This window comes from Syngnathoides biaculeatus, chromosome 7 (genome assembly GCF_019802595.1).
Source record: "Syngnathoides biaculeatus isolate LvHL_M chromosome 7, ASM1980259v1, whole genome shotgun sequence".
Lineage (NCBI taxonomy): Eukaryota > Metazoa > Chordata > Actinopteri > Syngnathiformes > Syngnathidae > Syngnathoides > Syngnathoides biaculeatus.
In genome coordinates this window covers 32,334,505-32,358,267 of record NC_084646.1, presented here as the reverse complement: position 1 = coordinate 32,358,267, position 23,763 = coordinate 32,334,505, and the positions used below count along the sequence as shown (strand labels likewise).

The 23,763-nt window shown below is 41.6% G+C and overlaps 2 protein-coding genes across 7 annotated transcripts in view; one reads left to right on the top strand and one right to left on the bottom strand.

Annotated features, from left to right (window-relative positions):
• zc3h3 (zinc finger CCCH-type containing 3) overlaps nt 1-21,289 on the bottom strand; it is a 118,551-nt gene extending 97,262 nt beyond the window's left edge. For 2 of the 5 annotated variants that reach the window (XM_061825409.1, XM_061825408.1), the window contains exons 1-3: nt 21,050-21,284; nt 20,146-20,290; nt 7,162-8,536 (exon numbers count right to left, since the gene is read on the bottom strand). In XM_061825409.1, the coding sequence (XP_061681393.1) occupies nt 7,162-8,536; nt 20,146-20,191 (1,421 nt within the window). In that variant the 5' untranslated portion in view covers nt 20,192-20,290; nt 21,050-21,284. Of the gene's footprint in view, nt 1-7,161; nt 8,537-20,145; nt 20,291-21,049 lie in introns of all 5 variants that reach the window. The other 3 variants (XM_061825410.1, XM_061825406.1, XM_061825407.1) reach the window with 3 other exon arrangements.
• The window catches only part of cyldl (cylindromatosis (turban tumor syndrome), like), a 73,564-nt gene continuing 70,504 nt past the window's right edge, over nt 20,704-23,763 (top strand). The window contains exon 1 of one of the 2 annotated variants that reach the window (XM_061825411.1): nt 20,704-20,793. In XM_061825411.1, coding sequence (XP_061681395.1) covers nt 20,761-20,793 — 33 coding nt within the window. In that variant the 5' untranslated portion in view covers nt 20,704-20,760. The remainder of the gene's footprint in view (nt 20,794-23,763) is intronic. The other variant, XM_061825412.1, reaches the window with a different exon arrangement.

The following is a 23,763-nucleotide window of genomic DNA, read 5'->3' as shown; positions in this document are numbered from 1 at the left end:
CCTGTACGCATGGTCTGTGTGGAAGGTCGTCGGTATGATATCCTTGCCAACTATGCTAAGTAACAATACAAAATGCAATAATACAGGAATTTGCTCATGGACGAGACCCTCTCCATACTGTCAGTTTGCATATCATTTGCTCTTAAGGACACCGAAGAAGCTGTTGAAGTCCCTACTAACCGCACATCTTGAATCTTGATAAAACAAAAAAAGAACTTGACCGTTGATAAATCCTTAACGGTCACTGGAGTTACATAACTTAGTAACAATTGGCTATTATTAATGGAAGCTGCTGCCAAAGCAGCAAACTATAGCTCTGTTTCGTGTATGGGCCCAAGGCCTCTGTTAAGAATAATTACAGCACAAATTCCATTAAATTGCCTCCTAGAAGTAATGACTAAAGTGACTCCAAACCAACCTTGTTCTTTATGAAATACTGTGTATCCTGTAACCAAAGCTACCAAAGAGAAAACAGTTTTTTCTACAAATATTGCAATGGCTAACTTCACTTGTGTTAAATGTACAGGTAGGGCAAAAAGAGTATGAGCGCTTAACTCAACATGGTGAGAAGCAATTGTGTGCCAAACAGAGCCACTACTCCCTCGCAGTGATGTGTGGTGGTGCGGCGGTAACAAGTTATATGCCTCGTTAAAAGACACTTCTGATGTTTGCGCACTTATGTCACTACTGTTGCCTGTGTTTATCTTCCCATCGACATCAATGGACATCAATTTGGCAGCTTCCGCATACAACCCCCACTTCCTCCTTTCCAGAAAAAGGCGGGCTTCCTGGAAAGATGGGAACCTGACATACATTGATGCGATACCATACTATATATATATATATATATATATATATATATATATATATATATATATATATATAAACTGGTGGACCAAATTGGTGTGGGGTGGGAATCTCTTTATATGGATTACACCCAATTGAAATCTAGATTGAATCAACTAAATCCACTATAATGTACTGAAAATGGGTAATTATACTGAATCAGGCTTTGCTGCCATGAAAGAACAATTGGCCGCTACATCACTCATGGATTTTCAGAACTGCATAGTGGTCGACATGCTCCTGGATGAGAAGGGTGGCGTCTGTGCAATGTTTGGTGACCTGTGCTGTGCATTGATTCCGAATAATACAGCTCTTGATGGGTCCCTCACAAGGGCCATTGAAGGCCTGCACCCCCAGAATCTCAAGATGAAGGAGCTTTCTGGAGTGAATGCCTATGGCTGGTCTGAGTCGGGGGACAAAACATTTGGTAAATACAAGAATTTTTTTTTCCCATCCTGGTTTCTATAGCTCTATTTTCACCTATTCTTACATTGTGTGGATGTTGTCTTCCCTGCATTCGCACATTGCTCAACTGGCTAAGTTCAAACGCTAAAGCCCCTAAAAATTCCAAGTTCAATGAGATGTACCCATGAACAACTCAACAATACTTATGACTTTAACAACCCTGACGACCAGGATGATGATTATGTAATGCCCCCACAAGCCCTTTTCGTGAACCTTGTCACATTTAGGGAAATGAATTCTATTTTTGTTCACAAGTTAAAGATTTAAATGAAAAGAGCGTTTTTAGGAGGTCTTTTTGATGATGTTTTTGGATCAGATGTAGGACAAACAGGTGGCAACTGTTTATTGTAAATATAGATATACATTTGCTGTGCTATGAAGAAAGTGCTTGGCTCCAATGAAGAAATGTGTTGTTATAGAGCTTTATTTAGCAATTCAACAGGAAACAGATCTCCGCTCACACACACACTTACATTTTCCAAAATGACATACGAAGCAGTTACTGCTTACTTGCATGACACATAGTAAATCAAGGAAACAATACTTCTGCCCTCCCCCATTGGGGATGTTGGAATTGTGAATGCAGACAAAAGAAAGGAGTCGGGGAGAACTACTTTCGACCATGGTTGAGACTTGTGGGGTGCAGTTCTTTTCCGTTCTCCTTGCATGCAAGGAAACTCGTAATGAGTGCATCCTCCTTATTTTTTAAAGGGTTTTAACTAAATGTCACCATGATGAGTAATAAATCTATGTTGATTAATGACATCATTACAACCTATAATCTGGACCTATTGTTATTAAATGAAACGTGGTTAACAGGAAGTAGCTGTAGTAGCATTTTTAATGTGAAAACACCCACAAATTTTTATTTTATGAACAAGTGTCAAATCAGAAAAAAGGTATTGCTTTTATTTTTTTTTTTTTTTCAAGAAACTATACTGGATGATTTTAGCTCTTCACCCTGTATGGTGTTAAATACTTGGCCATTAAAACTGATTCTGATTCCGATTATTGTCTTCATTTCTGAGTTAAAGATGACTCAAAAGTGACCAAGATACCTGTTGAAAAGAAAATCAATGGAAGATTTTTTTCAGAGCTGCTGTCAGTTATTTGTACTGACTTTGTCCTATTTTATTATCACGGGAGACTTTAACATTCATGTTGGCAATAACATGGAAAAAACCTCCAGATAACTTTCTGCCATACTAGACACATTTGACCTCTTAAGATATTAAGAGTCCAACTCACACTTAAGGTCACATCTTAGACCTCGTCCTCGTCCTCTCTCAGGATGTTAAAATTCTTATCAATTGACATTAAGGATATGACTATCTGAACATCTTTGTATATTTTTTTTTTTATTCACAAATTCAGACAATCTATCCATTAAAGTGTACGGAACATAAATTTTCGATCACAAGTTATCTTATCTAGACAAAAATATATGTTTAACTGTCCCATAAAATACACATCTTGTTCGATGTTTTTACCAAAAAAATTGAAGTATTTACGAATTAAAATACCTGAGCTTTGACCCAGTTTTGCAGACATAGCAAACATTACCTTCTGTGTTGTTTTGCCTCTGACGTGTGCATTTGTGAAATGGCATTATCGCTCACCGCACTGTTTGTTGATGCTGAAGAAAAAAAACGTTTGTTTTGAGAATTCCTCAGTGATTGTAAGCTAATATCAATCGATAACAATGCTGAAGAAGTGTGTGGTTCCGTTTTGTAGTAGTTTGAACTATTCGGGGTCACAGTTTACATTATTTTCCCAAAGAGCAAAGCTTCATAAAACTAGGTAAGGTATGTGAAAAAAAAGAGCGGGATTTTTTTCCCCCAAAGTACCAAGACTGAGAAGAGCTTTTTTTAAAAGACAAGGTGCAGAGGTATGTTTTGTTTCCTGAAAACTTTGAACACTGTTGACGTGGTCGGATTAAAGCAGCATACTGTATGCGGTTGGGGAAAACGTGACCCCGCCCCAAACAAACAACATCACAAGGAAGTATTTATGGCTATTGACAACTGCAGGCAAGCTTATGTTCTGATGTGTGCAGGGTTTTTAATTTTAATAAAATACTACATAATAAAACAAGAAGTATTACATCATTATTACTTACTCAGAGAATAGTTTCAAATAGCAAACCAATGTAAATTCTCTTACTCGTAAATTTGAATGTATACTTCTTTAGGTAATGTGGTTGTCAAATAAGCAAAAACTGCGACAGTTACCAGCATCGTGTGGATTTATGTGGGAGAAAACAGTATCCGTAATACTTTGAATTAGATAAGTGAATTAAACTCTTTCCTTTGTACCAGATTGTCGTACGGAGATTTTATCGACATATACTGCTTTAAAACCTCATCCTAAATATGAAGCAAGGGCTGATGAATGAATGAAATGAAGTTGCGCTGTGGAGACTTGTTTTCACCTTATCATTTCACCTTAAAATAGTGCTTTATCTATATATTTTTCTTATTTTATTAACTTTGAAGCTTACTTTTCTACATTAATTACAGATATCGCAGGAAGCATCTTCTGCACAAGAGGTTGACATCGAACCAGCAGATGCGGAATCTCGATCTTTCGTACATTCCAAAAATGGCCAGAGTGATGAGGTTCCTGTTCATGAGAAAGGAACAGACAACTTTCCGACAGGAGAAATGATATTACAACATGTACAGTGAACAAAAAAATATTTGAGCACCCTGCTATATTGCAAATTCTCCCACTTAGAAATCACATCGTCTGAAAATTTTCATCGTAGTTGCATGCCTACTGTGAGAGAGATAATCTAAAAAGAAAAATCCAGAAATCACAATGCATGATTTTTTAAAAATGTATTTGTGTTATACAGCTGCAAATAAGTATTTGAACATCTCTCTACCAGCAATAATTCTGACCCTCAAAGACTCTAGATCAGACAAGTTTCTGGGCTGTTGGTGAGAAACACGGAGTTTCAGCTCCCTCCAAAGATTTTCTATTGGGTTTAGGTCTGGAGACTGGCAAGGCCACACCAAACCATGAGGCTGCTATCATCATGGTTGACAGTGGGTATGGTGTGTTTAAGGGGATGAGCTGTGTTGCTTTTACGCCAAACATCGTTTTGCATTGTGGCCAAAAAGTTCGATTTTGGTTTTATCTGACCAGAGCACCTTCTTCCACATGTTTTGTGTATCTCCCAGGTGGCTTGTGGCAAACGTTAAATAAGACTTTCTATTGATATCTTTGAGAAATGGCTTTCTTCTTGCCACTCTTCCAGCAAGGCCAGATTTATGCAGTGTATGACTGATTCTTTTCCTGTGGAAAGACTCTCCCACCTCAGTTGTCGATCTCTGCAGTGGATCCAGAGTGATCACGGGCCTCTTGGCTGCATCTCTGATCAGTCTTCTCCTTGTTTGAGGTGAAACTTTAGAGGACGGCTCGGTCTTGGTACATTTACATTGGTCTGATACTCCTTCCATTTCAATATGCTCCTTAAGATGTTTAAAGTTTGGGAAATCTTTTTGCATCCAAATCCGGCTTAAAACTTCTCCACAATAGTATCTCAGATGTGCTTGGTGTGTTCCTTGGTCTTCATGATGTTCTCTGCACTTTAAAGAGAACTATCACCACAGAGGTGCATTTATACGGAGACTTGCTTACACACAGGTGGATTCTATTTATGATCAGTCAACATTGGATCATTCAGAGATCCTCACTGAACTTCTGGAGTGAGTTTGCTGCACTTTAAGTAAAGGGGCCAAATAATATTGCACGCCCACTTTTCAGTTTTTTAATTATTAAAAAAGTATAAAATATCCAATACATTTTGTTCCACTTCACAATTGTGTCCCACTTGTTGATTCTTGTTTAAAGCCTGAAATGTGGCGAAAGGTTTAAAAGTTCAAGGAGAGTGGGGGGGCTGAATACTTTCACAAGGCAGTGAAAATGAGAGTACTGCCACAAAGTTTATGGAGACTGTAGCTGTGCCACACACTGTGAATGCTGAGACAGTTGATGAACTCTTGGACAATTTCCCCTCGAAAACCTAAAATGCCAAAAAATGTCCAAATATAAATATTCAAAAGAACTCTGCCATACTAGACACATTTGAGCTCTCTCAACATGTTAAGAGTTCAACTTACAGTCAAGGTCACACCTTAGACATGGTCATCCCTATGGATGTTGGAATTCTATCATTTGACATTAAGGAAGGCCATTTCTGACCATTTTTGTACTAAAACCATCAACAAGCTGTCTTAACTCAAAATCATCTGACCTTTTCAAAACTAGTGTTGTTAGTACCTGCTGATTTGTCTGGCGGGTTTCCTAAAGCTCATAATGTAGCTGGTGTTAAGCCTTTTCTGACAAACTTCCATGGCTTCCATGTTACTGAGCTATAGACCCATCTCGACTCCCCTTTTCATAGCCAAGATTGTTGAGAAAATTATTTTTTAAACTCAGCAGTTTCTTGAATTTAAAAAAAAAAATTCAAATCACATTTCCGAACTTAGCACAGTACTGAATCTGCTCTTGATCAAAATACTGAATGATGTAAGGTTGAATAATGACCCAGGAAAAGTGTCAATTTTGGTTTTGCTGGATATCAGTGCAGCTTTTGATACGGGGGGATCATAACATACTGCTGAACAGGTTGGAAAGGAGTTACTTGTTATCAGTTTAAGTGCTCAATCTCAACAAATGGCAATGACCTATGGGTCCCTCAAGTGTCAGCTCTTGGACCCCTCCTGTTCAGCCTTTGTATGCTACTTTTGGGTCAAATTCATAGCCAAGGAAACCAGACGAAATCAGTCTCAGGTCAGGAACTAAAAGTATTTTGAGGACTCCTTTTCATCAAAGTATTCCTCAAAAAACAAGACCTGAATTGTATTGGTCCATTGACAAATCTTTTGGAACACATTATTTTGGCCGGATCATACATGAGTTACAGATCGGAGTTATATTTAGCAGTGTTTCTAGATGACTCCAGTTCAATTGAAGTGTTGTCTCACAGTCTGAAGTAGATATATAACTGGATGAGCCAAAATTTTCTTCAAACAAGGTGAACCAACCGTGTTGTTGTTCTGATGGATTCTGATCTGACTTTCAATAGTCATATCAAATCAATTAATAAAAGTGCCTTTTACCATTTGAAGAACATATCCTGAGTGAAGGCTTACATGTGTGAAGCAGACCAGGAGAAGCTCTTCCATGCTTTTATCTCAACTAGACTGGACTATTGTAATGGTCTTCTGACTGGACTCCCAAAACGAACATTGAACAGCTGCAGCTCATTCAGAATGACGGAGCTCGGGTTACAACCAGAACAAAGAGGTCAGAGTATCTATGTCTGATTCTAAAGTCTTTATGGTGGCTTCCAGTCAGCTTTAAGATAGCTTTTAAAGTTCTGTTCCTGGTCTATCAATCACTAAATGGTTTACGTCCTGAATGCATGAAAGAAATGCTTATTGAATACACACCAAATTGGGCTCTGAGATCAACAGACTTAGGTCAAATAGTGAAGTCCAAAGCAAACTTGGTGAAGCAGCCTTTTGCTGTAATGCTGCAAAGTTGCCAAGAAAGGTGACATCACCCCCAAGTGTTTATGTTTTTAAATCCAGGTTAAGGATTTTTTTTTCCTCATGCGTTTCAGAGTATTTCCTTTTTTTCAATTTAAATTTTAAATGTACTCCCCCCCTGTTTAAAATGCTATTTGTTAAATGTTCTTTTTAATTAAAAGCTTAAAGCACACTGACTTACCTTTTTTATGAAATATGCGATACAAATAAATTTGCTTTGCACTAATCTGACCTATGAGTACAATTTATTCATCTTTGTTGAAAAGAAAAAAATGAAATTACTACTTACCTATTAGCCGACTTCCTGATGATTTTCATCCTGCTGTGAAGCTTGAATGAATTGGGGGATGATTGGATGGCGGGTAAGGCAGAAAAAACAATCCCTTTTTTTCCTCTATTTTTTTCTGCGGTCCAAACAAAGGTAGATTCACAGTGGGCCCCTGCTTCCCCTGCTGTCTCTACTACAGAATACTTGGGACAACCAGCCTTCCAGCGATACCTACTAAATGAAGAACTAGTAGGGGAAGTTGCATATCCCCTTTTCAGTTTTGTACAGCTAAAAGAGCTTGATTTGAGTTTCTTCGTAACATCTCCTTTTTCCAAAGCTTTCTGAGTGTTAGTCAAAGGTTTAGCAGATGGTGACTTTCTAAAAGTCCTAGCTTGTACCCCAGCAGAGGAGGAAACCCATTTGTAGTTGGATGCCCTTGCCCCTGTGATAACAGGACTGAGTTTGCGTGACTTTTTGGCAGGGGTTCGCTTACTTACTGGGGATGAGAGGGAGCTTGAATTTAAGACTCCAGCTTTAGCATCAAGTATCGAAGTGACTTCATTTGTGGACGAAGTAGCCAAGTCATATGGTTTGGGTTCCATTTCTTCAAAAATACGATTCTTAACCCAAGTAAATTTGGATTTTTTTTTAAATGATACCCTGCCTATGGCATGGCTTGACTGAGACAAAGGAAGGTCTTTGGAAGGTTGTTGTAGCACCTGAGAAGGTGAAGATCGAGGTGACGATCTTACATCCAGGGCCATCTGCTTTTTGTAATCTGGGCATTGGGTCTTAATTTTGTTGATTTTAGTTTTTAAATAATGTTGATTCTGGAAATGGGACATGACCGACACACGGGTCAGTGCGCTGGCTTTGGCTGAAAAGTGGCTTTCAAAAGGCCCCCTCGCTTTTCCCACCGGGAGTAGAACAGTTTCTTCAACTCTTTGATGTTGCGTACTTTGTATTCTCAAGTCTGACTGAGGTACAGCCACCACTTTTTTACAGGTGTCTATTGTTTCTGTTGCAACATTTCCAATCTCTGCGGAAGCACTTTCTGTTTGTCCTTCTTCCTTGAGTTGAATAATCTCTGATGATAAAGGGGGGAATTTGGCTGTACCACTTTTTTCATCAGTGTGGCTGGGTATCGAAGCATTCTGAGTTGAAACCTGAATGTTTGAATGATGTTCTGAAGTGCAGTTAGAAACATAGGACACAGAGTTGGACACAGGATTATTTTTGAGAGAGTTCCACTTCCTCCAGCTACCATGGCTCGGAAGAGCATAAGAGGTGTGTGGATTGATGACAGATGTCAGTTGGCTCCTCCCTCTGGATGATGTAGAGACCACTGGATGCCTCGGCATGTTGCCATGGACACTCTTGTGCTTATCGATGAGATCTAAAATTTTGAAAATGAAAATAAATGCCATGAAAACAGAGTTGAAGAGAAACATTACATTCAATAAAACAGCCGGAGTCTATGGAATTTCCCCTGCAGCATGAAATGTTCGATCCATATGAGGGCGGATGCCAGATTAGTACCTTTTTTCTTCCAAATGCTCTAATATTTGGAAATTGTATTATTTCAAATTAATTAGCCCCCCTTTTTTAACTTAGTTAAGATGAATGGTCATGCAGAATGGTTCTTTATGCCTTTTGTGCAGGATCTGTTTTGCTGTCCAACAGGGGAGTTTTTATTCCAAATGTTTTTTGATTCAGTAAGTATTTTGATGTTTACTGAAAACAAATCCAGAGCGAAAAGGGCTTAAGGGGACACACAGAGGGACAAAATGGATAAGGGGATAGGGTTGCAAACCACATCAGAACAATAGTTAATCTAGATATTTGAGCACAAGTAACTTTACAAGTCAAATTTTGAGAAAGTTGGTGAATGGGAGTTGAGGACATGGAACAATTAACCCATGAGAGAGGATAGAAATGGCAGGACAGGATGGTAGAAATGATCAAGGCATAAGCTTCACGAGTCAACCCCAGAGATGTCCGAACGCACCACCTACCCTATTACCATGATTACCAGGTTCCCGACTGGTAATCATTATCTCTGTAAAATGAACATGTGGTGGGGTGTCATGAATTAATATTGGGGAGACGAGTGTGGGTGGGGCAAAATGGTCGCGGGGCAAGAATGACTCAAAACTGACACCCTCACCCAGGCCAACTCGCTCCGTAAAGGATGTGCAAAAGTACAGTTCCTTGGGAAAGTATTGGAACGGTAAGTTAAATTCCATTGTTTTTCTTATATACTGAAGACAACTGATTTCAGATCAAAATATGAATATGAGACAAAAGTTCTGAATTCTAACGTTTATTTAATTTAAATCTAGATGTGTTAAACAATTCACAACAGAGCACCTCTTGCCCACCCACTTTTCAGGTGAGAAAACCTATTGGAACATGTGACTGATGGGTTTTTCCTCATTGCTCATGTGTTGCCTTTTAGATAGATTGCATAAATATTAGATGTAGGTTCATTTTGACTTGGCGGCATGGTGGTGCAGCTGTAATCCATTGCCCTCACAGTTCTGAGGACCAGGGTTCAAATCCCGGCCCCGCCTGGGTGGACTTTCCATGTTCTCCCCATGCCTATGTGGGTTTTCTCCAGGCACTCCGGTTTCCTGCTACATCCCAAAATCCTGTCTCCATGTGCCCTGTGATAGTCTGGCAACCAGTTCACCCTGCCTTCTGGCCGATGACAGTTAGGATACGCTGCAGCATTCCTGAGACCCTCGTGAGGATAAGTGGATAAGAAAATTGATGGATGGATGGAAATATAATGTAGGCCTTGACAAAAATGTGTTGACACAGCTGTTACTGTACATAGGATTTGATTCATGACTTTCATTGTCATAATTACCTGGTGTCTTGTGAAGTTGCTCTTCGTGCTGAAATGCTGAATTATGACGAATAACCTTCGAAAGGAAAGGCTAAATGCTGAAAACAAGAAGCTAAAACTTGCCCAAATAAACGATTTGATATGATAAAAAGTCACAAATTAATATTTTATGCATTTAAGTTGGATGTTTTAGAGACAAGGTTCGAGAGAGTAGACTTCGATGGTTTGGACATGTTCAGAGGCGAGAGAGTGAGTATATTGGTAGAAGGGTGCTGAGGATGGAGCTGCCAGGGAAAAGAGCGGGAGGAAGACCAAAGAGAAGGTTGATGGATGTTGTGAGGGAAGACATGATGGCAGTTGGGTTAGAGAGAAAGATGCATGAGATAGGAAAAAAATGACACGCTGTGGCAACCCCTCACGGGACAAGCCGAAAGGAAAAGAAGATCTTCTACTGCTTATCTGTGATCGGGTCGCTTTAACAGAGATGCCCAGACTTCCCTTTCCCAACCACTTCATCCAGCTCTTAAGAGGGGATCCCAAGGCGTTTCCAGGCAAACCAAGAGACGTAGTCTCACCAGCATGTCCTGGGTCAGGTGGGACGTGCCCGGAACACCTCACAAGGGAGGTGTCTAGGAGGCATCTGAAATCAGATGTGACACTCACATCACGTGGCTCTTCTCAACGTGGAGAAGCAGCGGCTCAACTCAAGTCACTCCCGGATGACCGAGCTTCTCACCCCATTTCTAAGGGAGACCCAGATGAGGAAACTCATTTCGCCCACTTGTATCCGGGATCTTGTTCTTTCAGTCATGATAATCAGCTTGTGACCATTGGTGGGGTAGACACAGAGATCAACCAGAAAATTTAGATCTTTGCCTTTCAACTTAGCTTGACTGCAGACGCTACCCGGATCTGCCTGTCAGTCTCCCACTTGATTCTTCTCTCAATCATGAACAAGACCACGAGATATTTGAACTCCTCCACTTGGGTCAGGATCTCATCCCCCAACTTGGAGAGAGGATGCCACCCTTTTTCGACTAGGCACCATGATCTCAGTTTTAGAGGTGCTGATTCTTATCCCAGTTGCTTCACACTTTGTTGCGAACCGCTCCAGTGAAAGTTGGAGATCATGATTTGATGAAGCCAACAGAACTACATAATCTGCAAAGAGCAGCATCCAATACTGAGACCACCAATCCTGATACCCTCTACACCCAGAAATTGGCCATAAAAGTTATGAACAGAATCGGCAACAAAGGGCAGCCTTGACAGGATCCAACTCTCACTGGAAATGAGTCAGACTTACACCCAGTAATACAGATCAAACTCTGACACTAGTCATTCAGGGACCGAGAAGCCCGTATCAGGGTATTCCTTACCCCATACTCCTGAAGCACCCCCCACAGGACTTTGCGTTGGACACGGTCAAACGCCTTCTCCAACTCCACAAAACACGTGTAGATTGGTTGGGCGAACTCTCATAAACCCTCGAGGACCCTGCTGACGGTGAAGCGCTGGTCCACTCTTCCATGGCCATATTGCTTCTCCTGCATCTGAGACTCGACTTCTCAACACCATCTCCAGCACCCAAGAATAAACCTTATGTACTTTAACAGTACTGTATTTAACTTTTAGCTGAAACAATAATTACTATTTAGTCAGTAAGGTTACTTACTTACTATAGTTTGTAGGTTTGATATTGATACTGTTTTCAACATTTACTTGGATATTTAGAGGTACAGATGACACAGAGCGCGTAGAGCAGCAGCCTTCTGCACTCGTACTGGCCTCTTCGAGTGGAACGTCACGTCGTTCAGACTCTACAATGCTCCAGCAACATTCCAACGGCTGATGGACCGCGTGCTGGTTGGTATGCAGTGGGAGACCGGCCTGCTATGTTTGGATGGCATCATCGTGCTGGCCAAGGACGTGCCGGAAATGCTTCAGCGGTTGGGTCAGGTATTTGATCGACTCCAGCAAGTTAATTTGAAATTGAAAAACGGCCAAATGTTGCCTATTTGTGTGGCCACAGATCCCAGCAAAGTGGAAAAAGTCAGAACATGGCCGCCACAAACAACGATCCAGGAGGTCTTATGCTTCATCGGCCTGGCTTCCTACTATCACCGATTCATAAAGGACTTTGCTTCGATAGCCGAACAACTGCATAACTTAAAGAAGAATGCTCACTTCCAGTAGCATTTGGAGCACCAAGCAGCTTTTGATTAGCTTAAGTGTCGCCTCACCTCAGCCCATGTCCTTGGCTATCTACTTGACCATGGCGACATAGTGCTTGACACCGATGCAAGTGATACAGGCATCGTTGCTGTACTCTCACAAATACAGCAGGGCATAGAGCGTGTGCTGGCATATGGGAGTCATAAGCTGACAAAAAGTGAATAGAACTCCTGCAACACAAGACGAGAACTGCTTGTCATTGTTGATTTCACATCCCATTTTCACCAGTACCTCCTTGGACATCCTTTCAAGGTCCCCACTGATCACAGCAGCCTGCGGTGATTGACAAAAATGAGAAAGCCGGAAGGACAACTAACTTGTTGATTTGAGAAGCTGGCCGAATACGACTTTGAGATTGTCCACTGTCCACGTCAAGGGCACACCAATACTGATAGCCTCTCCAGAAGGCCGTGCCGGCAGTCCTGCCCCTGCAAAATACAGGCTCCATCCGCACTTCCTCGAGCCGTCACTTATCAGTCAGTCCAATGTAATTTGGACTCTGACCACAGCTCTCTGTCGCCAAGTCCAGTGGGGGTGGAAGAGCTTCCGCCTCATATGGCACTGAGTCCAGTGGGGGTAGAAGAGCTTCCAGCTAATACGGCACTGAGTCCAGTGGTGGTGGAGGAACTGCCAGTTGTTACAGAAATGTGTCTAGTGGGGATAAGTCAACGCACCCTTACACATGACACAAAGATTTTGAACCAAAACGTTCTTACTGATGTACACACGGTAAAACTGAACTGAAAATCCTGATACTGCTTCTCTGTTTTTTGACTGGACTATGGGGGAGCTGAGTCAAGCCCACGATGCTGATTCTGATATCGCACCCATACGCGCCTGGATGACAGTAACAAGCATCCTCCATGGGCAGTGGTTTGGCCATACGACTGTATCGACTGGTTTCAATGGAAACTGCTTTACCTTCGAGATGGGGTTCTGGTCTGTCACTTCTACAGCCTTAATGATACTGAGTTCTACCCAAAAATCGTGCTGCCACGCAAGCTACAACCAGAGTTGATGAATCAAATGCACGAAGGCCCTGTGGGTGGGCATTTTGGCGTAGAGCGGAACATGGCCAGATTAAAAATTTGATACTACTGGTACCACATGAGGGATGATATTAGCCTCTGGTGCCCAACTTGTACCAGCTGTGCATCCAGAGCTCTCCCCCATAAAATACCACAAGCTCCAATGGGATCTGTCTGTGTGGGAGCCCCGATGGAAACACATTGCCCTGGACATCATGGTACCGCTGAATGAAACTGAGTGCAAAAACCGATGTGGTGGTAATACAGGATTATTTTATCGAGTGGACAGAGGCTTTCCCAATTCCCGACGAGCGAGCTGCAACTGTCGCTGAAGTTGTTGTGTCTGATTGGGTGTGTCCTTATGGGATACCTCAAGCTCTGCACAGCAATCAGGGTCGTAACTTTGAATCTGAGGTTTTCCAAGGGACGTGCAGCCTATTTGGCATAGACAAAACTCACACTACGCAATTCAAACCTCAGTTAGATGGCCAAGTTAAACATTTCAACACCACTCTCCAAAAGATCCTGGCTTCCACAGCAGAACGTTATCATTGGGACTGGGACAATATGGTGCCCTATGCTATCATGGCCTGCAGGGCCAGCAAGGTCAGTGTGACAGGATTCACTCCAAACTTCATGATGTTCGGGGGAGAAGTAAGTGAACTGGTGAACCTTGTTGCAGGGCTGCCTCCTGACCCAGACAACCAACCGACTGGTCCAGAGTACGTGCAGCAGATGCGTAAGCGGTTTGAGCTGGCCCAACTCATCGCCAGAGATCCCCCGAGCAAATCAGTTACACATGCTAAAAAAACAATATTACAAGAAATTCTGCCACCCGCGGTACAAGATCGGAGATCCTGTGTGGTACCTAGTAAAAGGGACCCGATGCATCAAGAATAAAGTCCAGAAATTCCTCCCATCATATAAAGGGCCATTCTTTATCCTGGGTCAATTAGACGACCTGGTATACCGAATTCAAAACAACCCGAGAGCCAAGGTGAAAGTTTTCCACCATGATCAGCTGAAGAATTACCGCTGACGTGATCCCCTGGACAACACCTGGGCTCTGTGGCAATCTCAAGAATGGAGACCTACAGAGATTCCACCACCAGCCTTGGAGGAGGACCCAGTATATTGTGATATGGGATTACAAGACCTGCTCTCCAGTTCAAGGGATGCTGGTCTTTGTGTCGATCCTCCCTCTGCCCCAGCTGCGACAGACCCCACTGTGGTTTTCTCAGCCCAACCTCTGTTTCCCATGCACGAAGTGAGAATAGTGGGGGTGCAATGGGTGTGTGATACCCTTTGGGTCTACAAGGGCAACGACGTGGACTACACCGTAGGGCACCCAACAAGTATGGTGTGTGGGTCACGTAGTTGGAAGGTCCTTCCACTACTTGACTGTTCTGGGAGAGACTCTAGTTACAGGTCAAAGTTCTATTTTGTGTTGAGTTTCTGCAAGGTTTACGGATCTGGTTTTCGTTGAGTTCCTGTTTTTTTGTCGTTTTTTTTTTTTTTAAATGTTGTCATTGTCTGGTAGTATTTGTATCTCATAGCTTTTGATTGTGTTGCTGTGTAAGCCTTAAACAATAAGTAAATACTGTCATTGTTTTACTCGACCTCAGTCTGTATTTGTTAATTGTGTCACAGTTGTGTATACCAGTTCATACATTGCTGTGCTGGAGTGGCATTATTTTATTGCCATCCAGAGTGGGGGTAGTGTTGCGGGCTCAGTGAAGGTGGGCGTGTGTATTGATGTGTAAGTGAGGTGGACTGCACAAGTGTTGTGTGAGAGGGAAAAAACGTTTTGATTCACGATGACCGGGGAAGTCTTGTGTGCTAAGAGCCAAAAAAGCAAGTAAAACAGCAAATCAATGCTCCGTGTTATTACTACTCCCGGCATTGAGATTCAGAGGTGTGATGAGAGAAGGGAGTAAACCCTGAGGAGGACAACCTCAGCCCAGGAGAAGATGTCTCCCCTGCGTCTCCCGACCACAGTTAGGCAACCGGAGCAAGAACAGTTAACAAATAGATAGCAAGATTATCCATTTATACGAAAGCGACAGTCACCACAAATAGGATTACTTGACAACCTTTTACATTACAAAGAAGAACCAGACAAGGATGTCCACTCTCACCAATGCCATTTGCAATTTTCATTGAACCTCTTGCTCTCATTATTCGTCAAAATGTTATTAAAGTTATCTCCTCACTAAAGAACACAAAATCATTCAATTATTCTATTCTTCAAGAACCCAAGTATTATCTCCAGGCAGTCTTGAGTCTGATTAAAATATTTTCACAAATAAGACTACGGCAGTGACTGAACAAAATCCACAATACTCCCAATCACAGCAAACTCATGAACTCCTGCAGATCAAATCCCAGATTACCCTTGGAAAGCATTAAACATTTAGGTATCAATATCTTGTCAAAACTCAGAGAGCAAACAATCTAAACAAGGGCACCAGTTCTGGAAAAAAAAAAAATAGTAGCTGACGTAAAACACTGGATTAATTTGCCTAGATCATTACTGGGAAGAATAGATATGACAAAAATAAAAACTTCACATCAAATGAATTATTTTCAATGATTGCATTAAAGCCCACAATTAAATGGTTACAAACCTGTAATAATTTTCGATAAAACATCTGTCTTGCCACTCTACAGAAAAGGAAACATGAAGGAGGCTTAAATGGTCCCAACTTTCCACATTATTATTTAGCTAACCAAATACAATACCTCATCAACTGGTTGCACCGTAATCAAGAATGTGATTTTTGGCTAGAATTGTAACAAATATAGTGCAACAATATTAAACTCCCAAAACACTGGTCTTAAAGGAAGACTCTCCCCAAAATTCATATGTATAAAAAAAAACCCTCCAATGTGAAGTAATATTATTATTATATATATTTTGGACATTAACTGAAAGAAAAATTGAAAATAAGGAATATTTTTGAAATCCAAGCAAAATCTGGATGTGTGCCAGCTTTCCGAGCCAAATGTGGAAGAAACATCCTTGACTCCGCCCCCGACGTCACAGGTGCTTAGCAATACAGACTATTCGTTCTCGCTAAGCTAAGATGCTGACGTGTTGTCCGACAAAACTGAGAAAACGCACCCAAATTTTTCCTTCTTTAACCTCCCATGGAGTTAATCTGACAGGATAGAGCTGTGGCTGTCACAGTTGAGGCTCGTTCACCAGGAGGGGAAATTTGCACACATCTAATCATTACTGGTTATTAGTTGCTTAGTTATAGCCTCTTGTGCTGGTACTGTATAAGCAACAACATATTTTATGAGGCGGCACGGTGGTGCGGCTATTCAGTCCTGGACTTCCGTGTGTGGAGTTTGCATGTTCTCCCCGTGTCTACGTGTGTGTAAACATGCCTCCTGCCCATTGACAGCTGCGATAGGCTCCAGCATTCCTGCGACTATGGTGCAGCTAAGAAAATGGATGGATATATACTTGTGAGCACACTAAACTTTCCGGTGAGCATTTACAGCGATGCGTGCATGCAAACCCAACTCCTCAGAAAAGCTTCAAATCTCCGTGGTCCATACAATCGGACTATTATTGTTTGTCGTTAGTGCCACGCCCCCTCATAACACGTCAAGGGTTGGATGTGTGTATTCTAGCTCAACCACCCAGGCTTCAACACTGTACGTTATGCTACTTTTTTTTTGTTTGTAATTATTTTTTCACAAAAATCGTCCACAAAATGCCAGATAGTGGACATTCTCCGTTCAGTGAAACGTATCCACGAGCAATGGGGGGGGGGGGGGGGGGGTCAGAACAGGAAGCACTACAGGCATGGCAAACACTGATTGGCTGTCAGTTTTCCAGCCTGGCTCAATGGAATGTCTGAGCAAGAGAGGAATTTTGATAATACTTTTCCAATTTAGAGATGTTTCTTGGTGAAATCTGTGGATAACTCTGGTATTAAAAGAAACACTGAACCCTCATCTACTAACTTTTAATGTGTGCTCCCATTCCTATTAGTTTCAACAAAGTCTTCCTTTAAAAGCCATGAATGTTTCAAGAATCCAATAATCTCATCCACGTTAAGACCTTGGCGAGAAAGCTTAGAATCTACAGGATCTCAATTCCATCCTAGTATGTGCTCCCCAATGTGGCATCATCCATATTTTGAAATTAATAATACACTCCTTCATATTAGTAAATGGGAACAGCAGGGAATTGGCCAACTATGACAAATATTTAACAATGTTTTTAGGACGCGTGATGAACCGTTTCAAGAATTCCAAATAACAGTTGGAAATTTTCTTCAATAAAATATATTAAAAGCAGCAATATAAAAAAATGAAGTAAAATACCAACACTCCTGAACACCCTTAAACAGTGGAAGTTAGTAAAGCAAATAGTGGGGCTTCTCACACAAAGTAAAAGAAATCACTCAAAAGTTTCTAAATTAATCTTATATACTGTGCACCTACAAATGACCAAATATCTTCAAGTCTGCTGAACCATAACTACTGGATCCAGATCTGTAACAATAATTAATCCACTCAGTCCAACTCTGTCCCCTGGCACCACCCAGCGACCAGAACAGGCTACAGAAGGTGGGCCTGTATGAGGCAGGAGGTGCCAACAATTGACCCCTCCGTACAGGGCACTTAACCATGCCTCCTGAAGTGACGTCACCCCACGTGCGCTGACGTAAGACAAACAGTAAAAATGGCAAATACAATACAATACATTCTGAACTGAGACAGACTCCATGCTTCTGATTTCATTCAAATCAACGATATATTATAGATTCTAAATGCAATACATTCTTAACTGAGAGAGACCCCATGCTTCTGATTTCATTCAATCATTCACACGTAGCAATGTTATGCTAGCGGAGAACGTCTCATTCATTTATACGAGACGTGTATTAAAAATCAAATTTAGGGCATATCTTTGTGCAAACAGTCTGGTTAACTTTCGGCCGCGAGCCAGCAAGAAATCGATACGTTTGTCCAGTCCAATCATCGCTAAATATCGCTCAACAAAGAATAAGTGTGTCAATCGTTCACACGTAGCAATGTTATGCTACCGGAGAACGTCTTATTCATTGATACGAGACGTGTATTAAAAATCAAATTTAGGGCATATCTTCGTGCAAACACAGTTTGGTTAACTTTCGGCAGCGAGCCAGCAAGAAATCAATACGTTTGTGCAGTCCGATCATCGCTAAATATCGCTCAACAAAGAATAAGTGTGTCAATCATTCACACGTAGCAATGTTATGCTAGCGGAGAACGTCCCATTCATTTATACGAGACGTGTATTAAAAATCAAATTTAGGGCATATCTTTGTGCAAACACAGTCTGGTTAAGCTTCGGCCGCGAGCCAGCAAGAAATCAATATGTTTGTGCAGTCCGATCATCGCTAAATATCACTCAACAAAGAATAAGTGTGTCAATCGTTCACACGCAGCAGTGTTATGCTAGCGAAGAACTTCGAATTCCTTTATACGAGACATGTATTGAAAATCAAATATAGGGCATACCTTCGTGCAAACATATGTGTTCCGGTTGATATTAGATGGATTTGATTGATGATGCGGTCTTCCACAAAGTTTGATCCATCAAAGGCATTTTTTGTACTGGGTCTTCGGTTTTGGAAAGGGTACGAATCGAACTCCACCAACTAGCCGTTCAGGATACCTGTCGTCACTATTACAAAGTCCGTGACTACACCTCTTAACCATATTTTTTGTCAAATAACCCAAATACGCGATAAAACGCTAACTAAACCTATACTGGACCATGCAATGTTGTCTGAGAAAATGGCGGGAGCAAAAACGGGCTTTGGTTTATGCAGATCTCTGGCCTCTGATTGGTCAGTGACGCGGATTGCGCAATATCCACGGAGGGGTCAATTTACCATATGCTCTGAACTCTGCCAGAGACCCCACACAGCCAGAGCAAGCGAAAGGGAACAACCACAGCAGATTGCACCCTGGGGTAGGGAATAGGAAGACACAGGTCTGGGGTGCAGCAGTATAGCTTCTAGGTCCCCAACCGTGGATGAGAAAGAGGCCCCCAGAGTAGTGCCAGTGAGCACCTCACCCAGGGGCCAGGAGCAGCTCCTGCACTTGCCCATCCGAGGAGGGTAACATATAAAACCTGGAATTAGTTTCCTGTAACAAAGCAAGAACTCTATGTCATAAATATTAAAAGGGAAAAGGGGCTTTGTACCTGCTTTGAACTTGCTTATATTGACCTAGAATTTCTAAAGTTAGGACCCAACAAAATGCAATTCTAGTAAGTTATAGTAGTTGGTTTTCCTCCTCATTCCTACCCAAAAAGTACACAGCTGTTGTTCACGGTTTTGTAGTTACAACGAACTTTAAATTCCATTTAAACGCCAGTGTAAGAGATGTACCTTTAATAAATGCAATTCAGATATTGTATCCCATGTCAATCCCAACTTGTTTTTTTTTCCTGATACTAGCAACTATTTTCTGTTGACTATAACATTGTTATTAATTTGGATATCAATATACGATTAGTTCACTTGGGATCATCATAAACTCACGTCGTTAGAACAATATAGAGCGAAATGGAACAGTTTGAAAGACCTCGTTTATGACTACTACATCATTGAATTAGGTTAATGCGTTGAGATAGAACATCCGATACGACGATGATTATGGGAGCCAAAAGACCGCATTCAACCAGCTAACGTTCACGAATTACGTCAGGAAAGTCTATTTGAGTTATAAAGTATCCTGTAAACTAAAGTGTGGGTCAGTTTAACCGAAAATTTTAAGGCTGATTTTTTTTAAATGAGAGTTCCACCAATGAGAGTTAAAAAAAAAACTGTTTTCCAGAACGAGGCTCAAGCATAAAAATATTCCCATAATGAGACTTACTTTGTAGAAGATCAATCTGCCGTTTCAGAGATTCTCGCTGCTCCATGTTTAGGTCGGTTTCTCTTCTTCTTATATTACGGTGGTTGACAACCAGATTACTGTTGCATCACCGCCCCCTTCAGTTTCGGAAAATAAAAGGCAGGTGCTGAAAAAAATAATACTGTGACTTACAAAACTAGATACTAAAATTCTCATTTGTTTACAGAACAAAGAAGAAGTAGAAATTTCGTTCGGTTTGTCCCGTTAGGTGGCGCCAGAGCGTGACATCTCAGATGAACGCTCATATTTGATTGGCACAGTTTTTACGTCGGATGCCCTTCCTGACGAGAAGTGAAGGCCACAGTGGGATACGAACTCACAACCCCTGGTTTTCCAAACCCATGCTCCAACCACTGATGTATGGGGCCTCATATTTGTCTACATTACAGAATTTGGAAAATGTAATATTTTCTCCGGGCACTCTGGTTGCCTCCCACATCCTAAAAACACGCAACATTAATTGGACACTAAAATTGCCCTAGGTGTGATTGTGAGTACGGTTCTTTGTCTCGATGTGCCCTGCGATTGGCTGGCAACCAGTTCAGGGTCCTGCCCGTTGACAACTGGGATGGCTCAATGACCTCGGCTCCAGCACTCTCCGCGATCCTCGTGAGGATAAGTGGTTAAGAAAAATGATGGATCGGTTGATACGACACGCCGATTTTGAGCTTCGTGACGACTGCGACGCTAAACTAGGGAGGTCAGAGTTGTCAGTGCGTCCCATATATGGACGGCAAGAAATCCAAAGAGCCAAGCAAGGCAGTACATTGTGCTGGATAGGGTTGCGAAAAATGCCAGAAAAATCCGTCTTAACAAAACTAACCCTCATGAAAATCTGTTTATTAATGTGAAAGTTACGACTTACTTTCAGTTTCTATGCGTTGTCTTCTCTACGAACGTCGACCTTTCTAACATGGACACATGGTATGCACGTTAGAATCCGGATGCTCTGGCGAATCTAGTGTGTGCTGGAAATCTACGACTGTCACAAACTGTAAAAAACAAACAAACAACAAAAAAAAACAGAAGTTGTGGATGAATATGACAAGCGATGGCAGAAAATTAGCCAATGACCACTTCATCAGAAGAATGTGTATAACAGACTACGCGGCTCTGAGGTAAAATCGAAAGGGAAGTGAGTCAAACGAAGAGCAACTCATGGGGACCAAATGAAACGAACAAGCTAAAGATTTGGTAACACGTTTTGCTAATTTCGTATTCTCGTCACAACTTAACGTCATCAAAACAACCACTACCGTTCTCATTAACTTACTAGCGGACAAAATGCACAATGTCAAAAGTTAAAAGCATTAATTTGGTCAGTTGGGGTTTCCATTACGATCTACTATCGTGATGATTATTTTGTTGCTGCTTTTTTTAAGTTTGAAAACAAGTAATTCGGAATGAAAGGTACCAAATCGTATGGGTAGGAATAATAACAAAAACTTGGTGTTATCAAGAAGCTCCAATGATTTAGTGTGTGATTTCGATTTTTCGTACACAGCGCTGTATTGAATCGAACACCTTCCCGTTCTAAGTTTGAGAAAGTGTTTCCAAACCTTTTATGGCCCCGTATTTTTAACTACAACTTGAATTGTGATCGTCCTTTATACATCGTATACTAATCAGGGACGGCTACGCATTTAAATAAAGTGTTTTGTGTACTTTTGAATTAATGCATCATTGGGAGACAGTCCTGTTGTACTGTAGCGAAATAGTCTAAAGATAAGGGCTGCAGATATCAAATATTTTATTATTCGGGTGTCCTCTTAAAAATGTTATCAGATAATCAAGTATTCAGACATTTTTGTTCATTTAAAGATCAATTATGAATTCACAAGGATACAACTCAGCCCTCAGTTAAAAATAAATGACCAGTTGTTTTTCTTTGTTAAATAATCAACTACTTTATTGCATGTTTTTTCTAAGCCTGCATGGGTTTTCTTTGGGCACTCCAGTTTCCTCCCACATCGCAAAGCATGCATTACTGTGATTGCGCGTGAGACTGTTTGTCTCTATCTTCTTTTTTTTTTTTTCGGCTTGTCCTGTTAGGGGTCCTCACAGCGTGTAAACTTTTTCCATCTAAGCCTATCTCGTGCATACTCCTCCCGAACACCCACTGTCCTCATGTCCTCCCTCACAACATCCATCAACCTTTTATTTGGTCTTCCTCTCGCTCTTTTGCCTGGCAGCTCCATCCTCAGCCCCCTTCTACCAATATACTCACTCTCACACCTCTGAACATGTCCAAACGATCGAAGTCTTCTCTCTCTCCAAAACATCCAACTTTGGCTGTCCCTCTAATGAGCACATTTCAAATCCTATCCAACCTGTTCTCTCCGAGCGAGAACCTCCACATCTTCATTTATGCTACCTCATGTTCTGATTCTGATTCCTGTTGTTTCTTCATTGCCACCGCCTAAAATCCGTAGATCATGGCCAGGTTCATCACTGTTTTATAGACTGCCCTTCATCCTAGCAGAGACTCTTCTGTCACATAGAACACCAGACACCTTCCGCCAACTGTTCGACCCCGCTTGGACCCGTTTTTTCACTTCCTTGCCACACTCTCCATTGCTCTGTATTGTTGACCCCAAGTATTTGATGTTGGCCACCCTTGCTATCTCTTCTCCCTGGAGCTTCACTCTTCCCCCACCACCTCTCTCATTCATGCACGTATATTCTGTTTTAATTCGGCTAATCTTCATTCCTCTCCTTTCCAGTGCGTGCCTCCATCTTTCTAATTGTTCCTCCACCTGGTCCCTGCTTACATTGCAGATCACAATATCATCTACGAACATGATGGTCCAAGGGAAATCCAGTCTAACCTCATCTGTCAGCCAATGCATTACTACTGCAAACAGGAAGGGGCTCAAGCGGATAACTGATGCAGTCCCACCTCCACCTTAAATTCTTCTCTTTCTAACCTTGTCTCCAAAACATCCAACTTTGGGTGTCCCTCTAATGAGCTCATTTCTAATCCTATCCAACCTGCTCACTCCGAGCGAGAACATCTTCATTTCTGCTACTTCAAGTTCTGCTTCCTGTTGTTTTTTCAGAGCTACCGTCTCTAATCTGTAAATCACGGCCACTATTTTATAAACTTTGCCCTTCATACTAGCAGAAACTCTTCTGTCACATAGAAAACCAGACGCCTTCCGCCAACTGTGCCATCCCGCTTGTACCCGTTTATTCACTTCCTTACCGCACTCACCATTGCTCTGAATTGTTGACCCCAAGTATTTGAAGTCATCCACCCTCACTATCTCTTCTCCCTGGAGCTTCACTCTACCTCTTCCACCACTCTCATTTACACACATATATTCTGTTATACTTCAGCTAATATTCATTCCTCTCCTTTCCAGTGCATAGCTCCATCTTTCTAATTGTTCTTCCGCCTGCTCCCTGCTTTCACTGCAGATCACAATATCATCTGCTAACATTATGGTCCAAGGCGATTTCAGTCTAACCTCGTCTGTCAGCCTATCCATTACTCCTGCAAACATGAAGGGGCTCAGCGCAGACCCCTGATGCAGTCGCAAGTCCACCTTAAATTCTTCTAACACACTGCTGTTCTGC